The 27,072-nt window shown below is 46.9% G+C and overlaps 1 protein-coding gene across 4 annotated transcripts in view; it reads left to right on the forward strand.

Moving 5' to 3' along the window:
• LMBR1L (limb development membrane protein 1 like) overlaps window positions 1-27,072 on the forward strand; it is a 52,891-nt gene that overhangs the window by 19,079 nt on the left and 6,740 nt on the right. For 3 of the 4 annotated variants that reach the window (XR_014522646.1, XR_014522647.1, XM_083490194.1), the window contains exons 2-14: window positions 6,240-6,324; window positions 11,050-11,080; window positions 13,305-13,444; window positions 14,869-14,972; window positions 15,979-16,105; window positions 18,687-18,755; window positions 21,173-21,237; window positions 22,532-22,607; window positions 22,845-22,928; window positions 23,603-23,679; window positions 25,305-25,382; window positions 26,094-26,167; window positions 26,647-26,737. Coding sequence is in view for 1 of the 4 variants with exons in the window: in XM_083490194.1 (XP_083346320.1) it covers window positions 6,240-6,324; window positions 11,050-11,080; window positions 13,305-13,444; window positions 14,869-14,972; window positions 15,979-16,105; window positions 18,687-18,755; window positions 21,173-21,237; window positions 22,532-22,607; window positions 22,845-22,928; window positions 23,603-23,679; window positions 25,305-25,382; window positions 26,094-26,167; window positions 26,647-26,737 (1,101 nt within the window). In the remaining 3 variants the exon portion in view is untranslated. Of the gene's footprint in view, window positions 1-6,239; window positions 6,325-11,049; window positions 11,081-13,304; window positions 13,445-14,868; window positions 14,973-15,978; window positions 16,106-18,686; window positions 18,756-21,172; window positions 21,238-22,531; window positions 22,608-22,844; window positions 22,929-23,602; window positions 23,680-25,304; window positions 25,383-26,093; window positions 26,168-26,646; window positions 26,945-27,072 lie in introns of all 4 variants that reach the window. The other variant, XR_014522645.1, reaches the window with a different exon arrangement.

Genomic DNA, 27,072 nt, shown 5'->3' on the forward strand with positions numbered 1-27,072 from the left:
GCTGCTGCCATGCTAGTACAAGAACAGTAACACTCCCAGTGTGTTTGAGCATAATTCAAAGTGTTGGTGCTGACCTGTAAAGCCCTAAACGGCCTTGGCCCAGTATACCTGAAGGAGCATCTCCATCCCCATCGTTCAGCCCGGACACTGATGGTCCAGCTCCGAGGGCCTTCTGGCGGTTCCCTCACTGTGAGAAGTGAGGTTACAGGGAACCAGGCAGAGGGCCTTGTTGGTAGTGGCGCCCGCCCTGTGGAACGCCCTCCCAGCAGATGTCAAGGAAATAAACAACTATCTGACTTTTAGAAGACGTCTGAAGGCAGCCCTATTTAGGATAGTTTTTAAAGTTTGATGTTTTATCGTGTTTTTAATATTCTGTTGGGAGCTGCCCAGAGTTGCTGCAGAAACCCAGACAGATGGGTGGGGTGTAAATAATAAAACTTCTTCTGCTGCTGCTGCTGCTTCTTCTTTGTATGCACACATATGTTTCTCTCCCCCCCCCCCAATAATATTTATTAAGTTTCATACAAATACAGCACATGCTATAAAATCAATGAAACAAAAATAAAAGAGAGAAAAAGAAGAAGAAATAGAACACATATAACAGATGATAACCGAAAATACAACCACAAACACTTAAACAATAAAAAGTTAATTAATTAATTAAATTTCCAACTTCTTAAACATATTACTTGACTTCCTCTAATCTCTTCCATCTGAATTTCCTTGTAACTAAATGTAGCAGTTTTCCAACATCATTATTCAAAAGCACAATATTCCGATTACGATCAAATTTCTTAACTTTTCTTAACATTCTATATCTTATTTATTCATTTAATCTTAATTTATTCCTATCAGGGATGTGGGTGGCGTTGTGGGTCAAACCTCAGCACCTAGGACTTGCCCAACATATTGTCGGCGGTTCGAATCCCCGCGGCGCGGTGAGCTCCCGTTGTTCGGTCCCAGCTCCTGCCCACCTAGCAGTTCGAAAGCACCCTTAAGTGCAAGTAGATAAATAGCGGGAAGGTAAACGGCATTTCCGTGTGCTGCGCTGGTGCAGGCTCGCCAGAGCAGTTTCGTCACTCTGGCCACATGACCCGGAAGTGTCTCTGGACAGCGCTGGCCCCCGGCCTCTTAAGCGAGATGGGCCTGCAACCCCAGAGTTGGACATGACTGGCCCGTACGGGCAGGGGTGCCTTTACCTTTAAGTTATTCCTAGGCCTGTTTAGTACCTTCAAGTAACTACTAATCTTTAATATTACAATATTTGTTCAAATAATCTTTAAATTTCTTCCAGTCTTCTTGATTTTCCTCTTCTTTCTGGTCGCGGATTCTCCCAGTGAGATCAGCCAGCTCCAAAAAGTCCATCATCCACATGTGCTTCTCTTTGGAGCATGGTCTGCACTCTTAATGCGCACTGTTTCCTTGTGTGCATGCATGCGCCATCCATCACATTGCAGTGCAATGCCCTGTTGCTGATTCAGTGTGCTCATGGATTGGGAACCTGTAGCTCTTGGTTGCCACATCATGGAGTTCTTAGTGTTTATAGAAATGGGATTTTGAGATGTATGCCTCAGAGAAAATGACACTTGAAGCACACCTGGCGTGCATTTGAACAGCACAGCCGGAATGTCCTCTTCCGGCCCTTCATCATGTGACAGATGAAACATCAATGTTTCCTTTGCATGTGACCTCTATGTGTTAGACTTGTGAGAGCACAACTCTGTATTAGTGATTTATTGTTCATTCCAAGCCTGGCAGGAAGAGGTTAATGTGGGGTGTTTTCCAGGGTTTGTGGAACGTACAGAACGGTAATCTCTTCAGAGCCAGCCCTAGCTTGTTTACATAGCCACAATAGTGCATGGAATGTGGACTCTTCCCAAGGTTCAGTGATAGAAACTCAGATACAGTGGTACCTTGGTTCTCAAACCGGAAGTCTGTTCCAAAACCAAAGCGTTCCAAAACCAAAGCACGCTTTCCCATAGAAAGTAATGCAAAATGGATTAATCCGTTCCAGACTTTTCAAAACAACCCCTAAAACAGCAATTTAACACGAATTTTACTGTTTAACGAGACCATTGATCCATAAAAGGAAAACAATAATAAAATAAATAAATAGGACAGTACTGTAGATGATAAAAATAAAATTACTATTTTTTCTTACCTGCACTGTTGATAGTCATTGTTTGGATGGGGGGGGGCTTTCATCCATTTCCGCAGCCATAGAATCATCGGTCAGTAGCTGAACTGGGTTCCCCACAGTCACAAAAGCAAATGAACTGGAAAAGCCTCAAAAACAAAAACGCAAAATAAATAGCAAAAACAAAAGCGGCACACTTAATCTGTTCCGGAAGTCCGTTTGAATGTTCGAAAACCAAGGCACAGCTTCTGTTTTGTGCAGGTGCCCCAGAAACAATAGCCGACAGTTGCATCGGACATTCAGCTTCCGAAAAACATTCAAAAACCAGAACACTTATTTCCGGGTTTTCGGTGTTTGAGAACCAAAATACCTCTGTATACTGTATTAGCTCGGCACCAAATGCCTCCTTCAACCAAGATTACAGTTGCCATTTTGGAGCCAGACAGCTCTAAAGTCTTTTTTCCCAATACTACCTCTTGGTTCCTGAAATTGGTTTTGATTGTGCAGATGAAATATCGCAGATAGAATTCTGAAGGACATGTTGCTACTTTGTGAAAACGGGCAAGATCCAAGGATCCCCAGGCATGACCCTCCCGATGGTGGAGACATCAGGCACCAACCTGACACACGGGCATATTCACTTGGTCTCAAGTGTCCGATAGCTAGGTGCAAACGCCTGGTGAATTTTGAATGCTGTTCGCCTCAGGTGTCAAAATGTCTTGGACCGGTCCTGGTGGTGTTTAATAGTGCATGAAACATTGGTTAGGAACCTTTAGAATTTTCTCTTTCACCATTTCCGATTGCTTGTGCATTTTCTTGTGTACTCATTTTGAAAGCTGCCATTTTTGTGCATGCCTTGATCTTTGCCCTTTTGCTGTGGTTGTCTCGATAACCCTTCACAGCTGTGCAAATAGAAGAGATGTCAGTGTCGGACCTCCAGCCACTCACAGTTAACTTATGGAGAAGCTTGGTGAGACATTCAGTGAGTCATTTATTAGACAGCGTGTCCCTGCTCAAATTTCTAGTATGTGACTGCTGTAGGCAAGTAGTACTGCAGGTTTTCTGGAAGCCGATCAATGCCATCTTGCTATAAAACCAATAAAATATTCTAAAGAAGGATTTAAAAGCCCTGCAAAGTATTTGATCTTTATGGTCTGCAGACCAAATAAAATGAGCTGGTTATGAACCAAGGGTGGCTGAATTCACACAGCAGGCTATATATGTTTTCTAAAATAGATAAAAATAGCTGTTAGCAAGAGCTTAGCTCCTCTAGAAGCAGCAACTGTGACCTAAATCGAAAATAATGTTCTGATAGGGTTAAACCAACAACTGCTAATCCCTTTCCCTAAATCTCTCTTTCGATCATGTATTAAAAAGGGATCTGTTTCTCTCCCTCCCTTTGCATCTTTGCAATTCTGCCAATTAATATATATTTTTGCATCTCTGCAGTTCTGAGGGCTGGAGCTTAGCTCCAGAGCCTGTCTGCTTGCATAGCCAGTGTGGTTTATAGTCGGGCATGATGAGAATGGTTGTCCAAAACATCTGGAGGGCACCAGGTTGGGGAAGGATGCTTTGACATCGGGCCTGGGAGGCAAATGGGAATTAAATCTCCATCATCCCTTTCCATCCGCCAAGCCTTAACACATGGGATGGCTTCTAAGTTTGAGTCTATCTCCCCACCACCATTCTCTTTATGCCTTCCTATAGCACCGAGCTGCAGCTGTTTCTCCCTGTCCAGTAGGTTTTGGCAGGTGCAGCATCTTCCTACCTCCTGAAGCTTGGGGGGTGGGCTGTATTTTCCTCTCTTCCTTTCACACCCCTAGCTGGTGATTCTCCCTCAGCAGCAAGACCACTGTGTTCCAGACATCTCCCCCTCCAGCCTTGCCTATGTAGTGTTCCTGCTGGGGGGTGGGGGTGGGGGCAGGAAGCTAAGGAAGTGGCTGTTGCACTATCCTCACCTCTTCCTTCTTCGCATATTTGCTTTCGATGATGTGAGATTGGAAACCAATGGTACTAACACAGTGCTCATATTTTAGTGGTTTGGAGTAGGATTTTTTTTCCTTTTATAGTACAGTGGTACCTTGGATCTCGAATTTAAGCCGTGTTGGACGTTCGGTTTCCGAAAAACGTTTGCAAACCGGAACACTTACCTCCGGGTTTGTGGCATTCGGGAGCCAACTTGCTCTGGAGCCAAGCTGTTTGAGTACCAAGGTACTACAGTGGTATCTTGGGTTAAGTACTTAATTTGTTCTGGAGGTCCGTTCTTAAGCTGAAACTGTTCTTAACCTGAAGCAACACTTTAGCTCATGGGGCCTCCTGCTGCCGCTGCGCTGCCAGAGCATGATTTCTGTTCTCATCCTGAAGCAAAGTTCTTAACCCGAGGTAATATTTCTGGGTTAGCGGAGTCTGTAAGCTGAAGCGTATGTAACTCAAGGTACCACTGAACTGTATTGTTCGATGAGCCCTTTTAGGAATGCTGTTGTGTTTTGCCTAATCGCTGTTGGGTTTCTAATTGAGCTTTAGCTGTTGAGCGTTGTTACAAAAGTTGGCTGCCACCCCCACTCTCTGCCCAGCCGTGGCAGGAGCCTATGGGGTCCCAGGCACTCGCCCAGGGTCTGCATTCCTTTAGAGAACTGAGACATGGCAGAGACTGTCATAGACTGTCATAGCTTTAAGAAGTATGGTTTATTCACCTTCAGTTTGCACGACAGCATGGTCATTTCAAGAGGGGCTCGTATCCCACAGCAGGGCAGTCTTAGAGTCCAAAGCATCTCTCCAAGCCAGCTTGCAGCCAACCTTCCCCAAAAGTATCAGGGTCTTCCTTCCTTCTTCCCAGCAACGTTTTTTTTTTTGTTTGTTTGTTTAAAAGTTTTTATTATTAAAATAATTCAACATTAATACACACATATTGTGAATTTAATTTACAGTGGTGCCTTGCAAGACGAAAAGAATCCGTTCTGTGATTCTCTTTGTCTAGCGGTTTTTTCGTCTTGCGAAGCAAGCCCATTGACGGATTAGAGGATTAGCGCTATTAGCGGCTTTTAGCGGCTTATCAGCTTATCGGATCAGCTGATAAGCGGCTTAGCGGCTTAGAAAAGGGGGGAGGGGAAAAACCCGCAGGAACTCGCAAGACATTGTCGTCTTGCGAAGCAAGACCATAGGAAATTTGTTTTGCGAACCACCTCCAAAACGGAAAACTCTTTCGTCTAGCGAGTTTTCCGTCTTGCGAGGCATTCGTCTTGCGGGGCACCACTGTAATTTAATTTTTACCCCGCCCTCCCCAGCCAAGACCGGGCTCAGGGCGGCTAAAATCAGGTATAAAAACAATTGATTAAAATAAAAACAAGATTAAAATACTACTTAAAATGCAGCCTCATTTCAGCGGGAGCCCAGATCAAAAACTGGGGGGGGAGAAATCTTCACCAAGGCCAACTATCCAGATTGGTCCTACGTGGGCCAGAAAAGCCAGGGAAGTCCCCAAATAGGGGTTCCATCACAGAAGGAAAAGGAAAGAGGGGGAGGGGATTTATAAGATAAAAACTGCTCCCTTTCCCTTATGGGGTATTCCGGAGCCTGTATAGAGTCCTTAAGTGGGTTCCCTATTGGTAGGAGAAAAATAACAGGCCAACCAGAGTACCGTATTTTTCGCTCTATAGGACGCATTTTCCCCCCTCCAAAAATGAAGGGGGAGTGTGTGTGCGTCCTATGGGGCGAATGCAGGCTCCTTGGCTTCAGCGATAGCAATGGGAAGCCACCGAAGCGCAGAAGGGAGCGCTCCCTCCGCGCTCCGGAGGCTTCGCGTTGCTTTTGCTGAAGCCTGGAGAGCAAGAGGGGTTGGTGCGCACCGACCCCTCTCCCTCTCCAGGCTTCAGGCAGCTATCCGCAAGCCTTTGGAGCGCAGCGGGAGTTCCCCCCGTGCTCTGAAGGCTTGCGGATAGCAGCCTGAAACCCGGGGAGCGCAGCGCCAACTCATGAGATGCTGTTGCTTTGGGGGAGATGGACTGTGCGTCTTTCGATGACAGTGGAGGAAGGTGTTTTGGGGTGGTGGATAGGCATTGCCTTCTAACTAGCATCTCACCAGCGTTTCCTTGTCCTCCTGCAGATCTGTGCCCTTCTCTTTGCCAGCCTCTACATCCTGTGCTACTTCATCCTAACTCGCTTCAAAAGGCACACAGACTTCACAACAGGTAAGGTGGGGGCAGGATCTTGGGTGAACAGGATCTAACCCCCTGTGTTCATGTCTTGCTCAACGTTTAGGTTTTTAATAAAGGGTGGCTTGGATCCCTTAGGGAGGCATGGGAAACAGCGTTTGTTCTCTGTTCCAGGAGATGCCAGCCCAGCTAAGTGTGACTGTGGTCCTACATGCATCCAATGTTTGGGCATGTTTGAGACAACATCTCTGCTACAGCAATGCTCTTTGGACAAGTTTTGTGTCTCTAGGGTTCTTATGCTTGATAGGGCCTGGTGATACTTGGTTTTCTTTTTCTTTAAAAAAAAAATATTTTTTATTAGATTTTCTACAAACAACAAAGAATAAAAATAAACAACAACAACATACCGTATTTTTCGCTCTATAGGGCGCACCAGACCATACTTTTTTTGGAGGGGAAATAAAGAGGAAAAAAATATCCCCCCCCCCCGCAGCCTCAAAGAGCAAAGAAGCCATCCCGCTGGCTGTCTTGGCTTCCTCTTTAGCCACGCACAACCTCTCCAGCTGGGAGAGGCTGCGCGCGGCTTTGGCAGAAGCCAAGACAGCTAGCGGGATGGATCCCGCCAGCTGTCTTGGCTTCCTTTTTAGCTGCGGGGCTGGGGCGGGGGAAGCCCGAGCTTCCCCCGACCCCAGCCACCAGAATGGGTCTGGGAGCGAAGGCAAGGTTGCGCGGAACCTCGCCTTCGCTCCCGGAGCTTGCCGGGCTGGGGGAAGCCAGAGCTCTGCCTGAAGCCCGGGGTGCGCAGCACAGCACTCCCTGGGCTTTGGGCTGCAGGCTGCTATCCGCAAGCCTTGGGAGCCCGGCGGGAGTTCCCGCCGGGCTCCCAAGGCTTGCGGATAGCAGCCTGAAGCCTGGAAAGCGAGAGGGGTCGGTGCGCACTGACCCCTCTCACTCTCCAGGCTTCAGCGAAAGCCTGCATTCGCTCCATATGACATACACACATTTCCCCTTCATTTTTGGAGGGGAAAAAGTGTGTCCTATAGAGCGAAAAATACGGTATACAAAAGCAGTATCAAATCCATGAAATAGGATTCTCTGAATCCTTTGACTTCCCTCTACTCCCTTAGATTTTCTTTTTCAGCTGCATATCATTATTACTCCGAGCCTCTTTTCCTCCAAATTTTCCTACACTATCTCTACAATTACAAGTGATCTTAAAACCCTGCCAATGTATTAACCTGCTTACAATACTTTTCCAAATACATAATAAACATTTCCCAATATATATTCGGGGATATCTGGTTTTTAGCTATATCACCAGTTTTAAAGTTGTCCAAATATAAACAAGTTAACTTACTAAACCTCACCATAATTTAATAATTATCCGTCTCTGTATTTCTAATAGTGTGAGCAAATCAGTAATTTTTGACATAACTGTAAAAACTACTCTGAAAATGTATTATTCCAACCTTCAACTGGTTGTAAATGTGAAGATTATACCAGCAAGAATGAGTCTTTCTGTAAAAAGAGAGAGATTTAAATCAAGTCTTATTGACTACTGATTTAAATTGTGATTTAAATCAATTTGATTTAAATCAAATCCACCCTGTGTGAAACTATGGAAGACATTGTGCCCCTTCTTCCCCAGCTAGGTCGCTCTAGGGAGGGGCTATTCCCCCATGTCTGACATCTTTGCAGAAGCTTTTATATATATATATATATATATATATGCTTTCGTAGATTTTCACGGGTACAGGAATGCAGGTTTTGGTGTCTTCGGGTGTCTTCCCGTGTAAGAGTTGGGGTGTCTAGGCGACGTTTCGACGAGGTCTCACTCGTCATCTTCAGGCTGGTGCTTTCAGCTTCTTGTTACTGGAACAGAGCAGGATCTCAGTGTTTGAGTTCCTATAAATACTGTTGAGGGGGTGTGGTGTATAGCCTCCGACGTTCTGGGCAGAGAGGAAGTTCCCAGGTTAGTGTGACTTTTCTTCTATTGTTCCTTAATATCCCTCAAGTAATTAAGTAATTAAGATATCCCTCAAGTAATTAAGGAACAATAGAAGAAAAGTCACACTAACCTGGGAACTTCCTCTCTGCCCAGAACGTCGGAGGCTATACACCACACCCCCTCAACAGTATTTATAGGAACTCAAACACTGAGATCCTGCTCTGTTCCAGTAACAAGAAGCCGAAAGCACCAGCCTGAAGATGACGAGTGAGACCTCGTCGAAACGTCGCCTAGACACCCCAACTCTTACACGGGAAGACACCCGAAGACACCAAAACCTGCATATATATATATATATATATATATATATATATATATATATATATGCAGCTAAACCCTGTGGAAAAGGCCTTTTCCTTCACGCTTCGGTTTGTTTACACTGTGGTTAACCTAGTTGTCCCGGGAGTGGTTGGCCTAGGCAACATGGGAACATGGGGAGTACGGTTATTTGAGAACCATTTTCCATCGCTTCAAATGAGCACTGGAACTGAATTTTCTGCAATCTGATGCTGGAGATGACTTGCTAGGCACAGGGTCCATTACGAGACCAGGAAAAAGCCATGCGCAGGCCCAAGTTGCGGAGGTTTTGCGCTTGGTTTCCATGCCAACCCAAGGGTTATTTCCCAGAATGCTCAGTTCCAGCAAAGGAGTAGTCAAGAGGAGCCCTGCTGGCCCATAGAACTAAAGGCGCTGGAGTACCGTATTTTTTGCTCTATAAGACGCACTTCCCCTCCTAAAAAAGTAAGGGGAAATGTGTGTGCATCTTATGGAGCGAATGAATTTATTTAATTTGATTTTGGTGTAGCGGCAAGAGTGTCGTACCAGCAGCTCGGAGGCCACCGTTCAAAGCCCACTCTGCCATTTTTATGGCACTTTGATCTCCTTGGAGAAAAGGTGGGATATAAAATAACTAAATAAATAAATAAAATTAAAATTTACAGTTTTTCGTTACTGTAAAACATTTTTGGGGGCCAGAACATGGTCTAGAAGTGCTAAAATAAAACAGTAATGGGTGTTACAGTGTCTGAGTAGGGGAGAGAAATGGCTTGGCAGAGGATGGAGATAAGTCCTGCCTTCAGAATTGCCTGTCCCTTCTCCCCCTTCCCTTAACCACCACCCCCCTTTACCCCCCCCCCAAGTTCCCACAGAATATAGTTTGCTATTTGCCGGGCGTTTTGCCAGTCCCAAAACGGCAATTAAGCAAAACTTCATCACAATGCATCTGGGTTACAGGCAGCCGGACCCAGGAAAGAATGGATTAGTTCCGTTTCTCTATAGGGAACCAAGCCTTTTCAGACAATGTGTGCCTTGTATTCCGGATACCAAGGAGACCAGCTGCGCTCCGAAGGGCTTAACATGGCCGCAGAATGGGGAGAGAAGGGGGTTGCCGTTCCATAAAAGCAGCTAGAATGTTTGGGGCATCTATGTAGGGTTTTGTTTTTGGTTTTTTTTAAGCTGCATTATTAATGGTAATTCATTCCTGCCAAGCGAGCAGTGCAAATATTCATCTTCTTTTTGAAATCATTTTTATTTGATTTTACAAATATTAATTAATTACAATACCAGTTACATACCCATAACGTGAGGGTGAATCTCGAGACTTCCCCCCGTACCTTCCATGGGTCCTATTGTCAACATTTCCAACTGCATCTTGTTTCATAGCCTATGTTTTATCCATCCAAATTGTCCGCAGCATTTGTTACATTACAAGTGAGATTAAAATCCTGCTAATGTTTTCATCTGCTTACAGTGGTCTCCTAAATAAATTACAGTCATACCTTGGGTTGAAGTAGCTTAGCGTTGAGCATTTTCGGGTTGGGCTCCGCGGCAACCCGGAAGTAACACGTTACTTCCTGGTTTTGCCGCTCGCGCATGCGCAGACGCTCAAAGTGACGTCATGCGCGGAAGCGGCGAATCACAACCCGCAGATGCGCAGACGTGGGTTGCGTTCGCTTCAGGATGCGAACAGGGCTCCGGAACGGATCCCGTTCGCATCCAGAGGTATTACTGTATAAAATTTCCCCATCCTTTCTCTAATTTCTTGTCTTCTTGGTCTCTGAGTTTCCCGGTCAGTTTTGCCATTTCGGTGTACAGTGGTACCTCGGGTTAAGTACTTAATTCGTTCTGCAGGTCCATACTTAACCTGAAACTGTACTTAACCTGAAGCAAAGTTCTTAACCTGAAGCACTATTTCTGGGTTAGTGGAGTCTGTAACCTGAAACGTATGTAACCTGAAACGTATGTAACCTGAGGTACCACTGTACTACAGTCATACCTTGGTTGTCGAATGGAAACCATACCGGAAGTCTGTTTGTCTTCCGAAAACGTTCGACAACCAAGGCACAGCTTCCAATTGGCTGCAGGAGCTTCCTGCATGCAATCGGAAGCCGTGTCAGATGTTCGGGTTCCAAACAACGTTCGCAAACTCACTTCTGGGTTTGCGGCATTCAGGAGCCAAAACATTCGAGTCGAGTCACAAGGCGTTGGGGTCTGAGGTATATTAGATGTCAATCTGTCAAAGGCTTGATTTTTGAAATAAAAGACCTGCTCTAGCAGGAACATTAATGAGACCAGGGCTGGAGCTCACATCCCCACTCAGCTGTGCAACAAACTGGGCCTGCCAACGTTTTGGGGCGCGATCAACTTTGCAGGATAAAAAGGGGCAGGGAAGAGAGTGGTGTCTGCCGCCCTGAGCTGCTTAGGAGGAAAGTTGGACGTGAATGTAATAAGTAACGATGTTCCTTTTTTCTTAGTTGATGAAGATGCTGCTGTCAACAGAATTGCGTAAGTTCCTTTCCTCATCATTCCTGGTACTTAAAATTACTGGCATCCTTTTTTTCCTCTCTCCCATCCTCCCTCTTTACCTCCCCTGCCCCCCGTACATATGTTTAAAAAATGTTTTATGCATAATCTGTAAATAGCTGAACAAGAAGCCGACTATAAATGACAATTAAGGCTGCAATCCACACTTGCCTGGAAGTAAGTCCCGTTAAATTCATCTATGCTTACCGTATTTTTTGCTCTATAAGACTCACTTTTTCCCTCCTAAAAAGTAAGGGGAAATGTGTGTGTGTGTGTTATGGAGCGAATGCAGGCTGTGCAGCTATCCCAGAAGCCAGAACAGCAAGAGGGATTGCTGCTTTCACTGCGCAGCGATCCCTCTTGCTGTTCTGGCTTCTGAGATTCAGAATATTTTTTTTCTTGTTTTCCTCCTCCAAAAACGAGGTGCGTCTTGTGGTCTGGTGTGTCTTGTAGAGCGAAAAATACGGTACTTCAGAGGAAACATGCAAAGGACTGTACTGCTCCTTACTTGTTGAATTTGTCGGCTGAAAAACGGAACAGCATCCTTCAATTTCATGCATTTTGGGGGGATATTTTTAAGAAAGAGTGTGCTGGAGGCGTTATCAGCCAGATAAGATAATTACACATTTTCTGTGACCATTGTTAAAATGCAGGTTCTTTTTAGTTCTCTCATATCTGTACGTATATTATGGTCACCAGCTGATCTTTAATATCTGAGATGGGCAGTATCCAATTGATGGGTCGTGTCAGCACCAGGATTCCTGCTTGCACAACAGAACTTCTCTCTTCCCAAACAGCCACTAAATCTCTTCCAGGGGTTCCCCCAACCCTCCAGATCAGATTTGGGGAGGGTCAAGGGAGTTGGAAGGGGGATGCTTCACTGTACAAGTGGAAATTCTTCTGCTGACAGAATGCGTTAGTTAGATTCTGCCCTATGTCTCACCTACATTTAAGGAGATGATTCACAAGATACATTTCTATATGGGTAAAAAGGCACTTAACGTGTCTCCTCTCTCTCTCTCTCTCTCTCTCTCTCTCTCTCTAATTTTTATTAAATTTTCTGTTTAACAATTTAGAATACTCATTTAAATAACTTCATAATAACAATGACTTTCCTTCTTCTCTTTCCATGGTTCATTTTGCATAACATAAATGCCTGCATATTTTACATAAACTAAACCATTCAGTATTCCATTATTACATCCATCAAAACTTCTTTACACTGTTGAATTAAGTTAACATGTCTCCTTAACTCATATACAGTCATCAACAGACTCCCAAAAGTAGTCAAGGAAAGCTACAGCCATTCTGCGGTCATTAGACACCTTGGGCTGTATTTTATTTCGTTTTATGCATACATACATACCGTATTTTTCGCCCCATAGGACGCACCTAATTTTTTTGGGGGGGGGAATAAAGGGGGAAAAATTATTTTTCCCCCCAGGCACGGGGCTGGGGCGGGGGAAGCCCGAGCTTCCCCCGACCCCAGCTCCCAGAACAGGAAGCTCTCCGCAAGCCCGAGCTTCCCCCTCCCTCAGCCCCCAGAACGGGACCCAGAGCCATGCCGAAGCTGCGTGCAGTTTTGGCATTGCTCTGGGAGCTTGCGGGGCTGGGGTGGAGACCCCAGCCCCCAGAACAGGCTGCCGCCCAAGCCCCGCGCGCCCGGCGGGACCTCACGCCGGACGCGGGAGGCTTGCGGACACCTTCCCGAAGCACGGGGCGTCCTCCGGAGGGCACCCCGTGCTTTGGGATGCAGGCTGCTGCCCGCAAGCCTTGTGAGCCTGCGGGAACTCCCGCCGGGCTTGCAAGACTTGCGGATAGCTTCCTGAAGCCTGGAGAGCGAGAGGGGTCGGTGCGCACCGACCCCTCTCGCTCTCCAGGCTTCAGCGAAAGCCTGCATTCGCCCCATAGGACGCACACACATTTCCCCTTCATTTTTGGAGGGGGAAAAGTGCGTCCTATAGGGCGAAAAATACGGTACATACATAGGCACTCTTGCAATAGCTGTTCCACAGTATGTATTTTTTTTTATATTGGGGCTTCTCTATCTGTGGAGCATCTTCGGCCTCTTGTCTTTGGCCTCTCTGCTGCTCACCTTCATTCCTGGTGTGGAAGAAATGTTATCAGCTTGAAAGGGGGCAGTGGGTGGGTGGAAAGCTGTCAATCATGAGACACAGGTTTTAATCCCCTTTCCTTTGCTCCCCAGACTCTGGCTGTGCACCTTCACCTTGGCAGTATCTCTAGGAGCCGTGCTCCTCCTTCCCTTCTCCATCATCAGCAACGAAGTTCTGCTTACCTTCCCGCAAAACTACTACATCCAGTGGCTCAATGGGTCCCTCATCCATGGTGAGCTCCATGCTGTGGCTTGTACATTCAACCGCCTGGGTCTTCAGTGCGCTGCTCTATGGGAAGAGAGAGCGACTAGGGGAGTTAGAGGTTGTAAAGACTGCGGAGAGAATAATTGGGTGCACTCTTCCCACCTTGGATCCAATCTACGCTTCCAGGTGCCATAAGAAAGCTGCAGAGATAGTGCAGGATAGTTCACACCCCAGAAATGATCTCTTTCAGCTCCTGCCTTCTGGAAGAAGGTACAGGGTTATAAAGACTAGGGCTAGCCGCCTGAAAAACAGTTTCTATTCCAAGGCAATTTTGGTTTTAAACGCAGTGTAAGATAGTCTCTCTAAGGGACGCAGGTGGTGCTGTGACTTAAACCACAGAGCCTAGGACTTGCTGATCAGAAGGTCATTGGTTCGAATCCCCACGACGGGGTGAGCTCCCATTGCTCAGTCCCTGCTCCTGCCAACCTAGCAGTTCAAAAGCACATCAAAGTGCAAGTAGATATATAGGTACCGCTCCGACGGGAAGGTAAACAGCGTTTCCATGCGCTGCTTTGATTCGCCAGAAGCGGCTTAGTCATGCTGGCCACATGACCCGGAAACTGTACGCCGGCTCCCTCAGCCAATAGAGCAAGATGAGCGCCGCAACCCCAGAGTCGGCCACAACTGGACCTAATGGTCAGGGGTCCCTTTACCTTTAAGGTAGTCTCTATGGTAGTATATTGTATTTAATTATGGGGTGTCAGAATTTTTAGGGGGCTAACCAGGCTGGGATAGCTGGGATAGTAGGCTTGTTGGTTTCTGAATGTCTGATGAAGATTTTCAATTTCGTTGTTCTGTATGGGACAATGACAATAAAGATTATCGTATCGTAGAGAGAGCAGTTGTGTGGCATTGCCTCTTCAGCAATAGCCTGGGCTATTATTTGCTGAATACTTCCCATTACACTGAAAATGACTGTGGCTTCCAGGGCATTAATTGGGTTTCTGAGTACCCCAGCCATGAGACTCCTCGGTGAGGAGGCTTTAGTTTAGCTCAGACAAGTTTTAAGAAGCAAGCTACCTTTTCTTTATTACCAGCAGGGTTTCCCAAACTTGGGTCTCCAGCTCTTGTTGCTGCTTTGGACTACAGTTCCCATCATCCCTGACCAGTGGTCTTGCTAGCTATGGATGATGGGAGTTGTAGTCCAAAAAAACCACAGCCAGAGACCCAAGCTTGGGAAACGCCGATATACAGTTGTATCTCACCCTTCCAGCAAGGAAGTTCTCCCCCTCTCCATTTTTATTCTCACAACAACCCTTTAAGGTAGGTTAGGCTGAGGGTTGGGAGGGGGGCATCCACCACTGGTCAGATAAGAAGAAAGGAAAGCTTGAACTATATATCCATAGAGATTTGCCGTTGCGTAAACCAGGCCTTTTCTCTCGTTCCCACCAGGGCTCTGGAACCTCGTTTTCCTCTTCTCCAACCTCTCGCTCGTCTTCCTCATGCCCTTCGCCTACTTCTTCACCGAATCCGAAGGTTTTGCGGGATCAAAGAAGGTAACAGCTGCCCCTCTGCTCTCCACCCTTTCTCCTCCCCCAGATTCAAATCAGAACCAGTGAATGTGGTGAAGGTCCTGTGTGAGTGTCTGAAGGCAGTTGGAGGATGGATGGCAGCTAAGAGATTGAGGTTGAATCCTGACAAGACAGAAGTACTGTTTTTGGGGGACAGGAGGTAGGCGTGTGTGGAGGACTCCCTGGTCCTGAATGGGGTAACTGTGCCCCTGAAGGACCAGGTGCGCAGCCTGGGAGTCATTTTGGACTCGCAGCTCTCCATGGAGGCTCAGGTCAATTCTGTGTCCAGGGCAGCTGTCTACCAGCTCCATCTGGTATGCAGGCTGAGACCCTACCTGCCTGCGGACTGTCTGCCAGAGTGGTGCATGCTCTGGTTATCTCTCGCTTCGACTACTGCAATGTGCTCCATGTAGGGCTACCTTTGAAGGTGACCTGGAAACTACAACTAATCCAGAATGCAGCAGCTAGACTGGTGACTGGGAGTGGCCATTGAGACCACATAACACCGGTCTTGAAAGACCTACATTGGCTCCCAGTACGTTTCCGAGCACAATTCAAAGTATTGGTGCTGATCTTTAAAGCCCTAAACAGCCTCGGTCCAGTATACCTGAAGGAGCATCTCCACCCCCATCGTTCAGCCCACATACTGAGGTCCAGTGCCGAGGGCTTTCTGGCGGTTCCCTCACTGCGAGAGGCCAAGTTACAGGGAACCAGGTAGAGGGCCTTCTCGGTAGTGGCGCCCTCCCTGTGGAACACCCTCCCACCAGATGTCAAAGAGAACAACAACTACCAGACTTTTAGAAGACATCTGAAGGCAGCCCTCTTTAGGGAAGCTTTTAATGTTTGATGCATTACTGTATTTTAATATTTTGTTGGAAGCCACCCAGAGTGGCTGGGGAAGCCCAGCCAGATGGGCGGGGTATAAATAAATTGTTATTGTTATTATAAAGCAGTGATTGATCCTTTTTTCTGTTGCCTCCCCTTTTTCCAGGGGATCATGGCTCGCGTCTATGAGACATTTGTGGTCCTCCTGCTGCTGACCCTGTTGGTGCTGGGAATGGTCTGGGTCGCGTCTGCCATTCTGGACAACAACGCAGCCAGCAGGGAGAGTCTCTATGGTGAGTTTGTGTCCTTTAGCTCCCTTTCCGCTTTTCCCAAGGTTTGTGTCCGAAAGCAAGGAAGGGAGACTGGAACCCATCTGTGTGCAAGGCTCAGTCAATATTGCCAGCTAGACATGCATCAGATTGAACTCTCGGCCACCTGGTCTGCATACTGCCAGCAGTAACTGGAAGCAGTATGGTCAGATATGTGGTGTTTTTTTTTGGGGGGGGGAGCCTTTTTGACCAGATGGGCCAGATCTTTCTCTTCCACCCCAGTGAATTTATTTATTTTTACTTTGTTATTGTACTTACTACAATATCTTAACTTACTACAATATTTGTTAAGAATGGATTCCAAATATCATTGAACTTGTCCATGGCAAGTCTGCGTTTATATGCAAGTTGTTCATATGTTGCAAGTTTGTAGAAGTTCAGTCCAATCATAGAAGGGAGCCGCATTTTTATTTTTCTATTTCATCAGCATCAGGCTTTTTGCTGTGGTAAGGGCACGGAGATTCCACTCATCTTGTCCTTTTGTAAGGTTCCAGGTGCTGGGTATATAATTCAAGAGGATATTTTGCTCTGTAAATGTAAGATTGTTCCATACAGTTCTGTTGATGGTTTCAGTTACCTTCTGCCAAAAATCTTTCATTATAGGACAATGAAGGAAAAAACATATGTTTTAGAGAAGCATTGTCTTTATTGCATCTCTGATGGTTAGATATGGGACGCGGGTGGCGCTGTGGGTTAAACCTCAGAGCCTAGGACTTGCCGATCAGAAGGTTGGCGGTTTGAATCCCCACGACAGGGTGAGCTCCCGTTGCTCGGTCCCTGCTCCTGCCAATCTAGCAGTTCGAAAGCACGTCAAAGTGCAAGTAGATAAATTGGTACCGCTCCAGCGGGAAGGTAAACGGCGTTTCCGTGCGCTGCTCTGGTTCGCCAGAAGCGGCTTAGTCATGCTGGCCACATGACCCGGAAGCTGTACGCCGGCTCCCTCGGCCAATAAAGCGAGATGAGCGCCGCAACCCCAGAGTCGGCCACAACTGGACCTAATGGTCAGGGGTCCCTTTACTTTTACCTTTAATGGTTAGATAGCTTAGATAGCCCTTTTTTAAAACAAAATGAATGGGGTCCAGTATATATTCACCCCAGTGAATAATAATTATTTTGTTATTTATACCCTGCCTATCTGGCTGGGTTTCCCCAGCCATTCTGGGCGGCTTACAGCACATATAAAAGCATAATTAAACATCAAACCTTTGACAGGTGGGTGGGACCGGCCTTCTATCAAAATTGCCCCCTGCAGGTGGAGAGAGATACTGCCCAAGAATTCCCTGTGCACCAGCATATTTTTGTCTGCAAAGGGGGGGAGGGTCAGCTTGCAGGACAGTTTGAATCCATGGAGCCATGCCTGCAAGCAGACAGCTTCGAAAGGGGGCAGGGGGTTACTTGTCAAGGAACAACTAGGAAGTCCGTGTTAGGCTCCTAATCATTCCTTTGCATCTGTACCCTGCCCACACCTGATGTTAGTAATTTAGTTAATTTGATTGAGTGATTGAATGAATTTATATACCGCCCTATTCCCAGGGGTCTCAGGGCAGTTCACAGAATAAAATCAAGATATAAAACCACAAAATGCCTAATAAAAATAAAACAATAACCCAATAGCTCTCCCCCCCCCCAAAAAACCCCACCACATTTTAAAAGGGCATGTAAATCGGATCTACCCAAGGCCAGCTTGGAAAGGAACGTTTTTGCCTGGTGCCTAAAGGTGTGTAATGAAGGCGCCAGGCGAACTTCCCTGAGGAGAGCATTCCACAGATGGGGGGCCACTGCAGAGAAGGCCTGTCTTTGTGTTGCCACCCTCCGGACCTCACATGGGTGAGGCACACAAAGAAGGGCCTCAGAAGATGATCTCAGGGTCCGGATAGGTTCATATGGAAAGAGGCGGTCTTTGAGGTATTGTGGTCCTGAGCCGTTAAGGCTTTATAGGTCAAAACCGGCACTTTGAATTGGGCCCGGAAACCCACCGGTAGCCAGGACCAGGATTGGTTTAATATGCTCAAACCGTCTTGCTCTGACGGAGCATCTCCACCCACATCGTTCCACCCGGATACTGAGGGCCTTCTGGCGGTTCCCTCACTGCGAGAAGTCAAGTTACAGGACAGAGGGCCTTCTCGGTAGTGGCGCCCACCCTGTGGAATGCCCTCCCACCAGATGTCAAAGGGAACAACAACTACCAGACTTTTAGAAGACATCTGAAGGCAGCCCTCTTTAGGGAAGCTTTTAATGTTTGATGCATTACAGTATTTTAATATTTTGTTGGAAGCCGCCCAGAGTGGCTGGGGAAGCCGAGCCAGATGGGTGGGGTATAAATAATAATAATAATAATAATAATAATAATAATAATAATAATAATAATAATTGCTCCAATGAGCATCGTGGCCGCTGAATTCTGCACCAGTTGAAGTTTCACCAGCTGTTGGGCAGGTGGGGCAAATGGCCTTGTCTGGGGGCTGTAGGCTCCCCACTCCAGCACTGCCCCAGGTGGCCTGTTTTATTTGCCCGAACCTCACATTGACTGCCTTTCTTTCTGCAGATCTATGGGAATACTACCTCCCCTACCTCTACTCGTGCATCTCCCTGTTTGGTGTGCTGCTCCTCTTGTGTAAGTCATTTGGGTTTTTTAAAATGCTTAATTATTATTGCTACTATTGGGGTGCTGCGGGGAGGAAGAAGAACTCAGTGCCAGGATCGCAGATCCGATCCGGAAGGTTAGAGAGGGGTCCTAAATGCCTGGGGTTGAATTGCCAGCTCCACAGGGTCTGTTGGATAAACAATGTATTCTGAGCTTTGTTTGCATTTTAAAAAAAGGGTATGTGATGTTTTGTAAGGAGAGGGAAGATAGCTGCTCTACCACTGAGCTATCTTTGCTGCATGCAGAAGATCCCAGGTTTAACACCCAAAATCTCCAGGTAGGACTGGGTGAGCACCTGTCTGAAACCCTAGAGCCATCCCCTAGCCCAGGGTTCTGCAACCCGCGGCTCCGGAGCCGCATGTGGCTCTTTTACACCTTTGCCGCGGCTGCGGGGCGGATACTAGTGAGGGGAGGAGGCGCATTGTGCGCCCCGACACTCTCCACTGTGGCGGGCGCTGTACTGGCTGTGACGTCGCATGGGGGCGGTGCGTGCGTTAGTCACGCACCGCCCCGACGTCACCTTCCCGCCCGCTGTCAGATCGCGGCTCCGGAGATATATTTGTTTTAAATGTTGCAATGGTTTTGCGGCTCCCAGTTTTTTTTCCTTCAGAAACAGGTCCAAGTGCCTCTTTTTGTCTTAAAGGTTGCAGACCCCTGCCCTAGCCCTATACCTGTCCTGTATAATACAGGATTGTCCCGTATTTCAGTGTAAAATGGCACAACTTGTATTGATACAGTTTTGTCCTGTATTTCACTTCTTTCTTTCTTTCTTTCTTTCTTTCTTTCTTTCTTTCTTTCTTTCTTTCTTTGCTTTTCAAATTTATATGTTTCATTAGTTTTACAATCAATTAAACATTTCAAAAGTTGACTTCTTTCCCCTTCTTTCTGCGGTTCCTTGAATTTATTTTTTAATACCTTCTGCATATCCAAGTTCATTTAACCTGCTCATTTAATTATCTACTGTAAATATATACTGCAGGTTATTACAATAATCTTGCTAATGTTTTTATCTGTTTACAATTTATCTGTAAATATTCAGTAAACCATTTCCATTCTTTTATTTAAAAAAAGTTTGTTATCTTGATTTCGTATACCATTTCTGCATATTCCATAGGTTTTTGTATCCATTCTTCCTTTACTGGGACTTCTGCTTCTTTCCGCTTTTGGGAAAGTAACATTCTTGCTGCTGTTGTAGCATACATAAATAAATTTCTTTACGATTTAGGTAGTTCTGTCCTTATAATTCCCAACAGAAAAGCTACTGGGGATTTAAATAAAAATAAAAGTTATTTTGAACATCCTTTTCAATTCATTATATATCATTTCTTTCTTTCTCTCTCTCTCTCTCTTTCTGCCAAGTTAGGGCTCCCCCCCCCAAAATGCATATGTTTGAAAAAGGGTGTGTCATATGCCAAGCACAGACACATCAACAAATCAATGTGTATGTGTGTGCACATGTGTGAGTGTGACAAATTCCAGAGGGGGCATCTTGCTAGGCTGCAGTAGATTGTAACGGATTGCTTTGAAGTCATTTCAGCACCAGATTTTTTTTGGGGGGGGGGAATCACCCCCTAACTGCCCCGGCCCACCCTGTCCTGTATTTTGTCAGAACATAGGTGGCAATTCTTGACCCAGGCTATCTTTTTTTTTTTTTTTTTTTTTTTGTATGTGTATCTCTCAGAGGGATAGAAATGCTTGCCGAATAGCTTTGTGGCGGAAGTAGGAAATGACTATTTTCCCTTGAGCAAAATTCTTGCTCTCTCGCTTTGGGTGTTGTCCTGATCGGGGGAAAAACAGTGCTCCTTTTTTTTCAAGAAGAAAAAAAGTTGGTTACTCACCATGAAGTTGTTACAGTCAGTGCCGCAATTTTAACATTCAGGGAGCACTGAGTACCCATGAGTACCTACAGCAGCAACAACAAAAAAGCACTTGGAGAATCTATATTCCAAGGATGGTCTTATAATCTCCCTTGGCTTTCTGCCGGAGGGTGTGCCTTGAGCTCAGAGAGTGTTTTTGAAGCTTCCTGGAGCTCGTTCTTCGTTGGAATCCAAACAAAACAAAACAAAGAACCTATTAAATGTTAGACAGGGATGACGGCATCTCTGCAAAGAGCCCCAAACCAGAGATTTTGTTGCACTGCGGAATGAGGACACTTTTAAGTACAGGTTTTTTGAGGCCAGCTGGATCCTCAGAGTTGCAACAGTTTCCAAGAGATTTTCTGTGTGTGTCTGACCCTGTGGAGGCCTGTTTCCCCCCCCCCCCCTCTTTGAGCCTTGCCAGTTCTTGAGCTTGGAGAATGGTGCCACCTCCTGGCAGAAGGGGCCGTGACAGAATTACATGCTGCTGTTTACAACTCTTTTTCTTCTTCTCTTTCTCTCCCTCCACAGTGTGCACCCCCTTTGGCCTGTCACGGATGTTCACCGTCACAGGGACACTGCTGGTGAAGCCCAGGGTAAGAGCAGGAGAGGCTTTTTGGACTTGCCAGGCCTAGTAGAAGGGATGCGGGTGGCGCTGTGGTCTAAACCGCTGAGCCTCTTAGGCTTGCCGGTCAGAAGGTCGGCGGTTCGAATCCCCGCAAGGGGTGAGCTCCCATTGCTCTGTCCCAGCTTCTGCCAACCTAGCAGTTCGAAAGCACACCAGTGCAAGTAGATAAATAGGTACCGCTCCTGCGAGAAGGTAAACGGCGGTTCTGGGTGCTCTGGTTTCCATCACGGTGTTCTGTTGCACCAGAAGCGATTTAGTCATGCTGGCCACATGACCCGGAAAGCTGTCAGCGGACAAACACTGGCTCCCTCGGCCTGAAAGCAAGATGAACGCTGCAACCCCATAGCCGCCTTTGACTGGACTTAACCATCCAGGGTTCCTTTACCTTTTACCTTTACCTTTCAGTACAAAAGAGAAGTGGGGAATGATCAACAAAGCAACCTGGTTGCTTCTCACCAAACGTATTTAGTTGGGAGTGGGAAACAGAATGAGCAGCAGCAGCAGCATAGACGACACTGTTTAGATCAGGGATTGGGGAGTCTCGGGCCCAGAGTCTGAAAGCTGCTCTCCAGACCCTCCCTCTGAGTCTTAGGGAGCTCTGCGCAGGCCATGCCCCTCACAGACCCTGCTCTGCCCCCCTCCTCAGGTGCTTTTACCTGCCTAGAATGTGTCCTTAACACCTCTGCCTAGCCTGGGTGGCAGGTGTGTGTGTGTGTGTGTGTGTGTGTGTGTGTGTGTGTGTGCGCGCGCGTGCGCGCCTCGGCCCAGTAAACCTGAAGGAGCGTCTCCACCCCCATCACTCACTAAGGTCCAGCTCGGAGGGCCTTCTGTTGGTTCCCTCACTGCGAGAAGTGAGGTTACAGGAAATCAGGCAGAGGGCCTTCTCGGTAGTGGCACCCACCCTGTGGAACGCCCTCTCTTCAAATGTCAAGGAACGAAGCAACTATCTGACTTTTAGAAGACATCTGAAGGCAGCTCACTTTAGGGAAGTTTTTAATGTTTGATGTTTTATCGTGTTTTTAGTATTCTGTTGGGAGCCGCCCAGAGTGGCTGGAGAAACCCAGCCAGATGGGTGGGGTATAAATAAAAACTATTAAATTATTTGTGTGTGTGTGTGTGTAAATCAGATTTTTTGCATGGCTAGAACCATGCAAAACCAGCTCTGTAAAGAGTAAGAGGCCTATGTCTTTCATCCAGCGGGTGGGGTTGTTAGTGCTCTTGATTGCCTAGTTTCTCTCATACGTTTTCTTCTTTTTCTGTAGCTGCTGGAGGATTTAGATGAGCAACTGAACTGTACAGGATTTGAGGAAGCTGCCATTTCGCGTAAGATCCACTCTGGTAAGTGCCCAGCCGAGATGGTACAAAACTGGCGTTTGGGTGAGCCTGGACAGAAATGGCTGATTTGGCACCTGATTTGGTTACTGCCCTGAAAGTAAAGCTGCTAGATGTGGGCATTGTGGCTGATAAAGGTGGTTCTTTCTCTGAGTATTGGTATAGATATTATCTACGAAAATCTACGAAAGCAATTATCTAAATATATATATATTTATAGTTAATTGTCTTTGCATTGCACAGGGAAAACCTCCTGCTGGCTCAACTTGGATATGGAAGTGCTGAGGCAACAATACCTAGCAATTCACGCACACAGGATAACGCTGGGTAAGAGCAAAGCAGGGCAAAGGCAGGAGCTCTGTATCTTAAATATGCCCCATGTATCTAATTTATCACTCGACAGTTGTGGAATATGGGCTCAAGTATCCTTAGATTGTCATCCGCATTATTAAACTTACCACCATGATTCCTATCATTCAGTCTCTGTATGTAGTTTGCAGTTTAAAAAAAACAAATCCAGTTTTGCACCAAGAAAGAATGAAGTGGATTGATTATGCAGATCAAGCAAATCCACATCAGCATACCTTTAAAGCTACCCATCCCAGCCCTAATAGGGACGCGGGTGGCGCTGTGGGTTAAACCACAGAGCCTAGGGCTTGCCGATCAGAAGGTCGGCAGTTCGAATCCCCCCAACGGGGTGAGCTCCCGTTGCTCAGTCCCTGCTCCTGCCAACCTAGCAGTTCGAAAGCACATCAAAGTGCAAGTAGATAAATAGGTACTGCTCCGGCGGGAAGGTAAACGGCGTTTCCGTGCGTTGCTCTGGTTCGACAGAAGCGGCTTAGTCTTGCTGGACACAAGACCCGGAAGCTGTACGCCGGCTCCCTCCCGAGATGAGCGCCACAACCCCAGAGTCGGCCACGACTGGACCTAATGGTCAGGGGTCCCTTTACCTTTAAGGTAGTCTAGTTATCAACTCCCTGTTTTGTGTTTTGTTTTCGCAGAAACACGCCGCAAAGCCTCTGCTTGGCAAAGGAACTTGGGATACCCACTGGCCATGCTTTCTTTGCTATCTCTAACGGTAAATGTCAGGTCTGAAATTGGGGTTGGCAAGTCTGGTGTTTTGTTTTGGTTTTTTTTAAAAAAGCCTTTAAATGGCAGCATCGTAGCTGATCGCCATCTCTTCAGTCAGAAAAAATGAATGTCAGAAAACAGCAGACTTCGCTTTGCGATCTCTGTTTGCTGCCAAGCAGCCCCTTGCGCGTTGCAGAGGATTCTGGGAACGCATTCAACAACAGTCTGCCATTTTGGACTGGCCTGAAGGGCCAAGCCAACAAAATGGCGATTGCCTGACGCAGCGTGATTGGTGCTGCAGCCCAAGCGGTGGCTGGGCAAAGGCCCCCACCTGCTTTGCACCTCTCCAGGGAAGGAAATGGTGTCCCACCGGGTGGTCCTGTTCCGCCAAGGTGCTCTGATCGCCCCAGGTCCATGGTAGCCAGGCCCCTGCAGAGGTTACATTTGCCCTGGGCCTCGGAGAGCTAAACTTGCCAGGGGGCGCTGCTACGGGCCTGTCGGACTTACACTGTTTCAGTTTATAACTTTATTCTAACAAGACTCCCAGCCCCGGGCCTCGGTCAACCTCCGCACAGGCCTGGCCAGGCCCACTCCCAGTCTTCTCCCCTCTCTTCTTGGAGAGTTTAGCTCGGGTGGGAATTTCTGTGCCATCCCACTTGGTCTCTGAGGCTGGGAAGAAGGCCCGTAGCTCGACAGGCAGCGGTGGTTCCCTCACGTCTGTGAGCGAAAGCGCCAAACCCGTTTCCTAGAGGCTTGGCAATGGGTGGAATGGAGTCTGTGTCTCTCTTGCTATAGGGAGCCAAGCTTTTTGTTTACTGATTCTGCAGGCGAATATGTGTATGTCCCAGAAAGGATACTGTCTACTTTTGGTGGCTTCCTTGTATTTATGGGAAGCTCCTTGCTTAGACAATATGTGTTAAAAGATGCCTGGATGGGAGCACTAGGGCATTTCTGTATGTTGTGCTGTCCTTTTTTAAAGGCCCAAACCAGGGCTGCCTACCAGTTCTGAAGGCTAGGCTCTGGCCTCCCTGTTGAAGGCAGTCTGCCTCTGAATACCTACTGCTGGAAGCTGCAGAAGGGAAGAGTGCTGCTGCGCTCAGGTCCTACTTGCAGGCTCCCTGCATGTATTTGGTTGGCCACTCTGAGAGCAGAATGCTGGACTAGTTGGGCCACTGCTCCATCAGGCTCTTCTTAGGTTCTTATGCTGGTGCTATATTGATCGGGACGCAGGTGGCGCTGTGGTCTAAACCACTGAGCCTCTTGGGTTTGCTGATCGGAAGGTCGGCGGTTCAAATCCCCATGACGGGGTGAGCTCTGTCCCAGCTCCTGCCAACATAGCAGTTCAAAAGCACGCCTGTGCAAATAGATAAATAGGTACCGCTCCTGTGGGAAGGTAAATGGCGTTTCCATGCGCTGTGGTTTCCATCATGGTGTTCCATTGCACCAGAAGCGGTTTAGTCATGCTGGCCACATGACCCAGAAAGCTGTCTGGGGACAAACACTGGTTCCCTCAGCCTGAAAGCGAAATGAGCACTGCAACCCTATAGTTGCCTTTGGCTGGACTTAACCATTCAGGGGTCCTTTACCTTTACCTTATATTTATATCTTCCCCCTTCCTGCTATCTTTTCCAGGGCATCTCTGTTCTGGTTGTCTGTTTTCATGTCTTGGAGCTGCTGTTGGATGATGCGGCCATGCCTCGAGGGATCCAGGTGAGAGAAATGACCCTTTTGCCAGAGTCTCCTAAGCCATCATTTGTTCTCCAGCTGCTCTCTCTTCATGGCTCAGGCTTCTTGTCTCACCCTGTTGAGCTGCTTAATTTCTCTAAGCTAATGTTTCACTTCCAAGACATAGATTAAATTCAATGGTTCAAGAGCCTTAGCCATTGCAATGCCTACCTTGCATGCGTCTAGACTAGTGTTCGAAACTCCCATTGTTCCAGGCGCATTTTCCAACAGGTAATTTTATTAGCGCAAGCAGTTTCTGAGCTCTGGGCACAGTACTGCGCCTGCGATTTCAGATTAAAACTGCAGAGTGGAAGGAAAGGAGGACCTTTTTCTGCCTCCCCACTTCCAGCTACTCTCTGAAGACAGGAGAAGAGACCCTCTTAAGGCTATTAGGGGGGTGGGCAGGGGAAGGACTAGACCATGTGAAAAATGAACATGAATTTTAGCTGCAGTTCATTCATTTTCAGCTTTGTATTCTTGTTATAAAAAAACACACCCAGACATTCCTTTGTTGCACCCATAACCCTTGGTTTAAGGTGCCATTTAGCTCCTAGTTTTCGTATCTCACTTTCTAACACTGGTCTAGACTGATGGGTACTCTGGGTCTAACTTGCAGAAGGCATATTGCTTTATTCAGCTCCTCCCTCCCCGAAGGAACCTAATCACACATTTCTCCTTTTGTCTCTCCCTTCCCAGGATGCACCATTGGGAAAAGTTTCTTTCTCTGTCTTTGGCTCTTTTGGGGCAGCCATGCAAGTGATCCTCATATTGTATCCTTTGCAGTTTGTCCGTTTTGGAATTTCCCTCCCGCACCGTTACTTAGCGATACGAAAATTGCCAGGCAGGTTTCACGGTCAAAAAAGTTGCTTTTCCATTGCAGGTTTCTCTTAACCTCCTCCTTGTCAGCCAAAAAGTTTGACTCTCTCCTAAGGTTAATCTGCCCTGGCTTGTCCTACTTCTTCATCGTCAAGCAGCACTACTTTAACTACCTGCCGTGATCATCAAACTCTGGCAGGGCAAGACTTTCCTTGCCCTGAAGACTCATTGCTTGAACATCATGGGAGCATTTCTGTTATGAGCCTTACTTCTGCAGAAAGGGGAGAAGCGAAAGGTTTGTTTTAAAGAAGTTTCTCTGTGCATGATTTGTGTGTGCGCACGCACATGCTTCTCTTCGGAAGTCCTGCTTCCCAGCCTGTCCTAGGTGATGACAATTTCTCCATCGTTCTTCCTTAACCCTCTGCTGTATTAGCTACCTAATGATTTCCTCTGTGGTGGGATTCTACAGCTCCCCACTGTTTACCAAACTGCTGCCTGAGCAACATGACACAGCCATGACCAAGGTACTGTATATATCTGGCTGCTGTTTTGTTTTGTTTTGTTTTGTTTTGTTTTGTTTTGTTTTGTTTTGTTTTGTTTAAATCGACACCACTGTCGCTGGTGACATCCCTGGCCAACCCATTGCCTGAGCCGCTTGGCTGGAAAAAGGCAGAAAGACAAAAACTGTTATATCTCAGCTGCTGAGAGAGGGAGGATCATTTACAGCATGGGTAGGCAAATTAAGGCCCAGGGGCCGGATCCAGCCCAATCGCCTTCTAAATCTGGCCTGCAGGCAGTCCAGGAATCAGTGTGTTTTTACATGAGTAGAATGTGTGCTTTTATTTAAAATGCATCTCTG

The sequence above is a fragment of the Podarcis liolepis genome, assembly GCF_965112155.1.
Source record: "Podarcis liolepis genome assembly, chromosome: 2".
Taxonomy (NCBI): domain Eukaryota; kingdom Metazoa; phylum Chordata; class Lepidosauria; order Squamata; family Lacertidae; genus Podarcis; species Podarcis liolepis.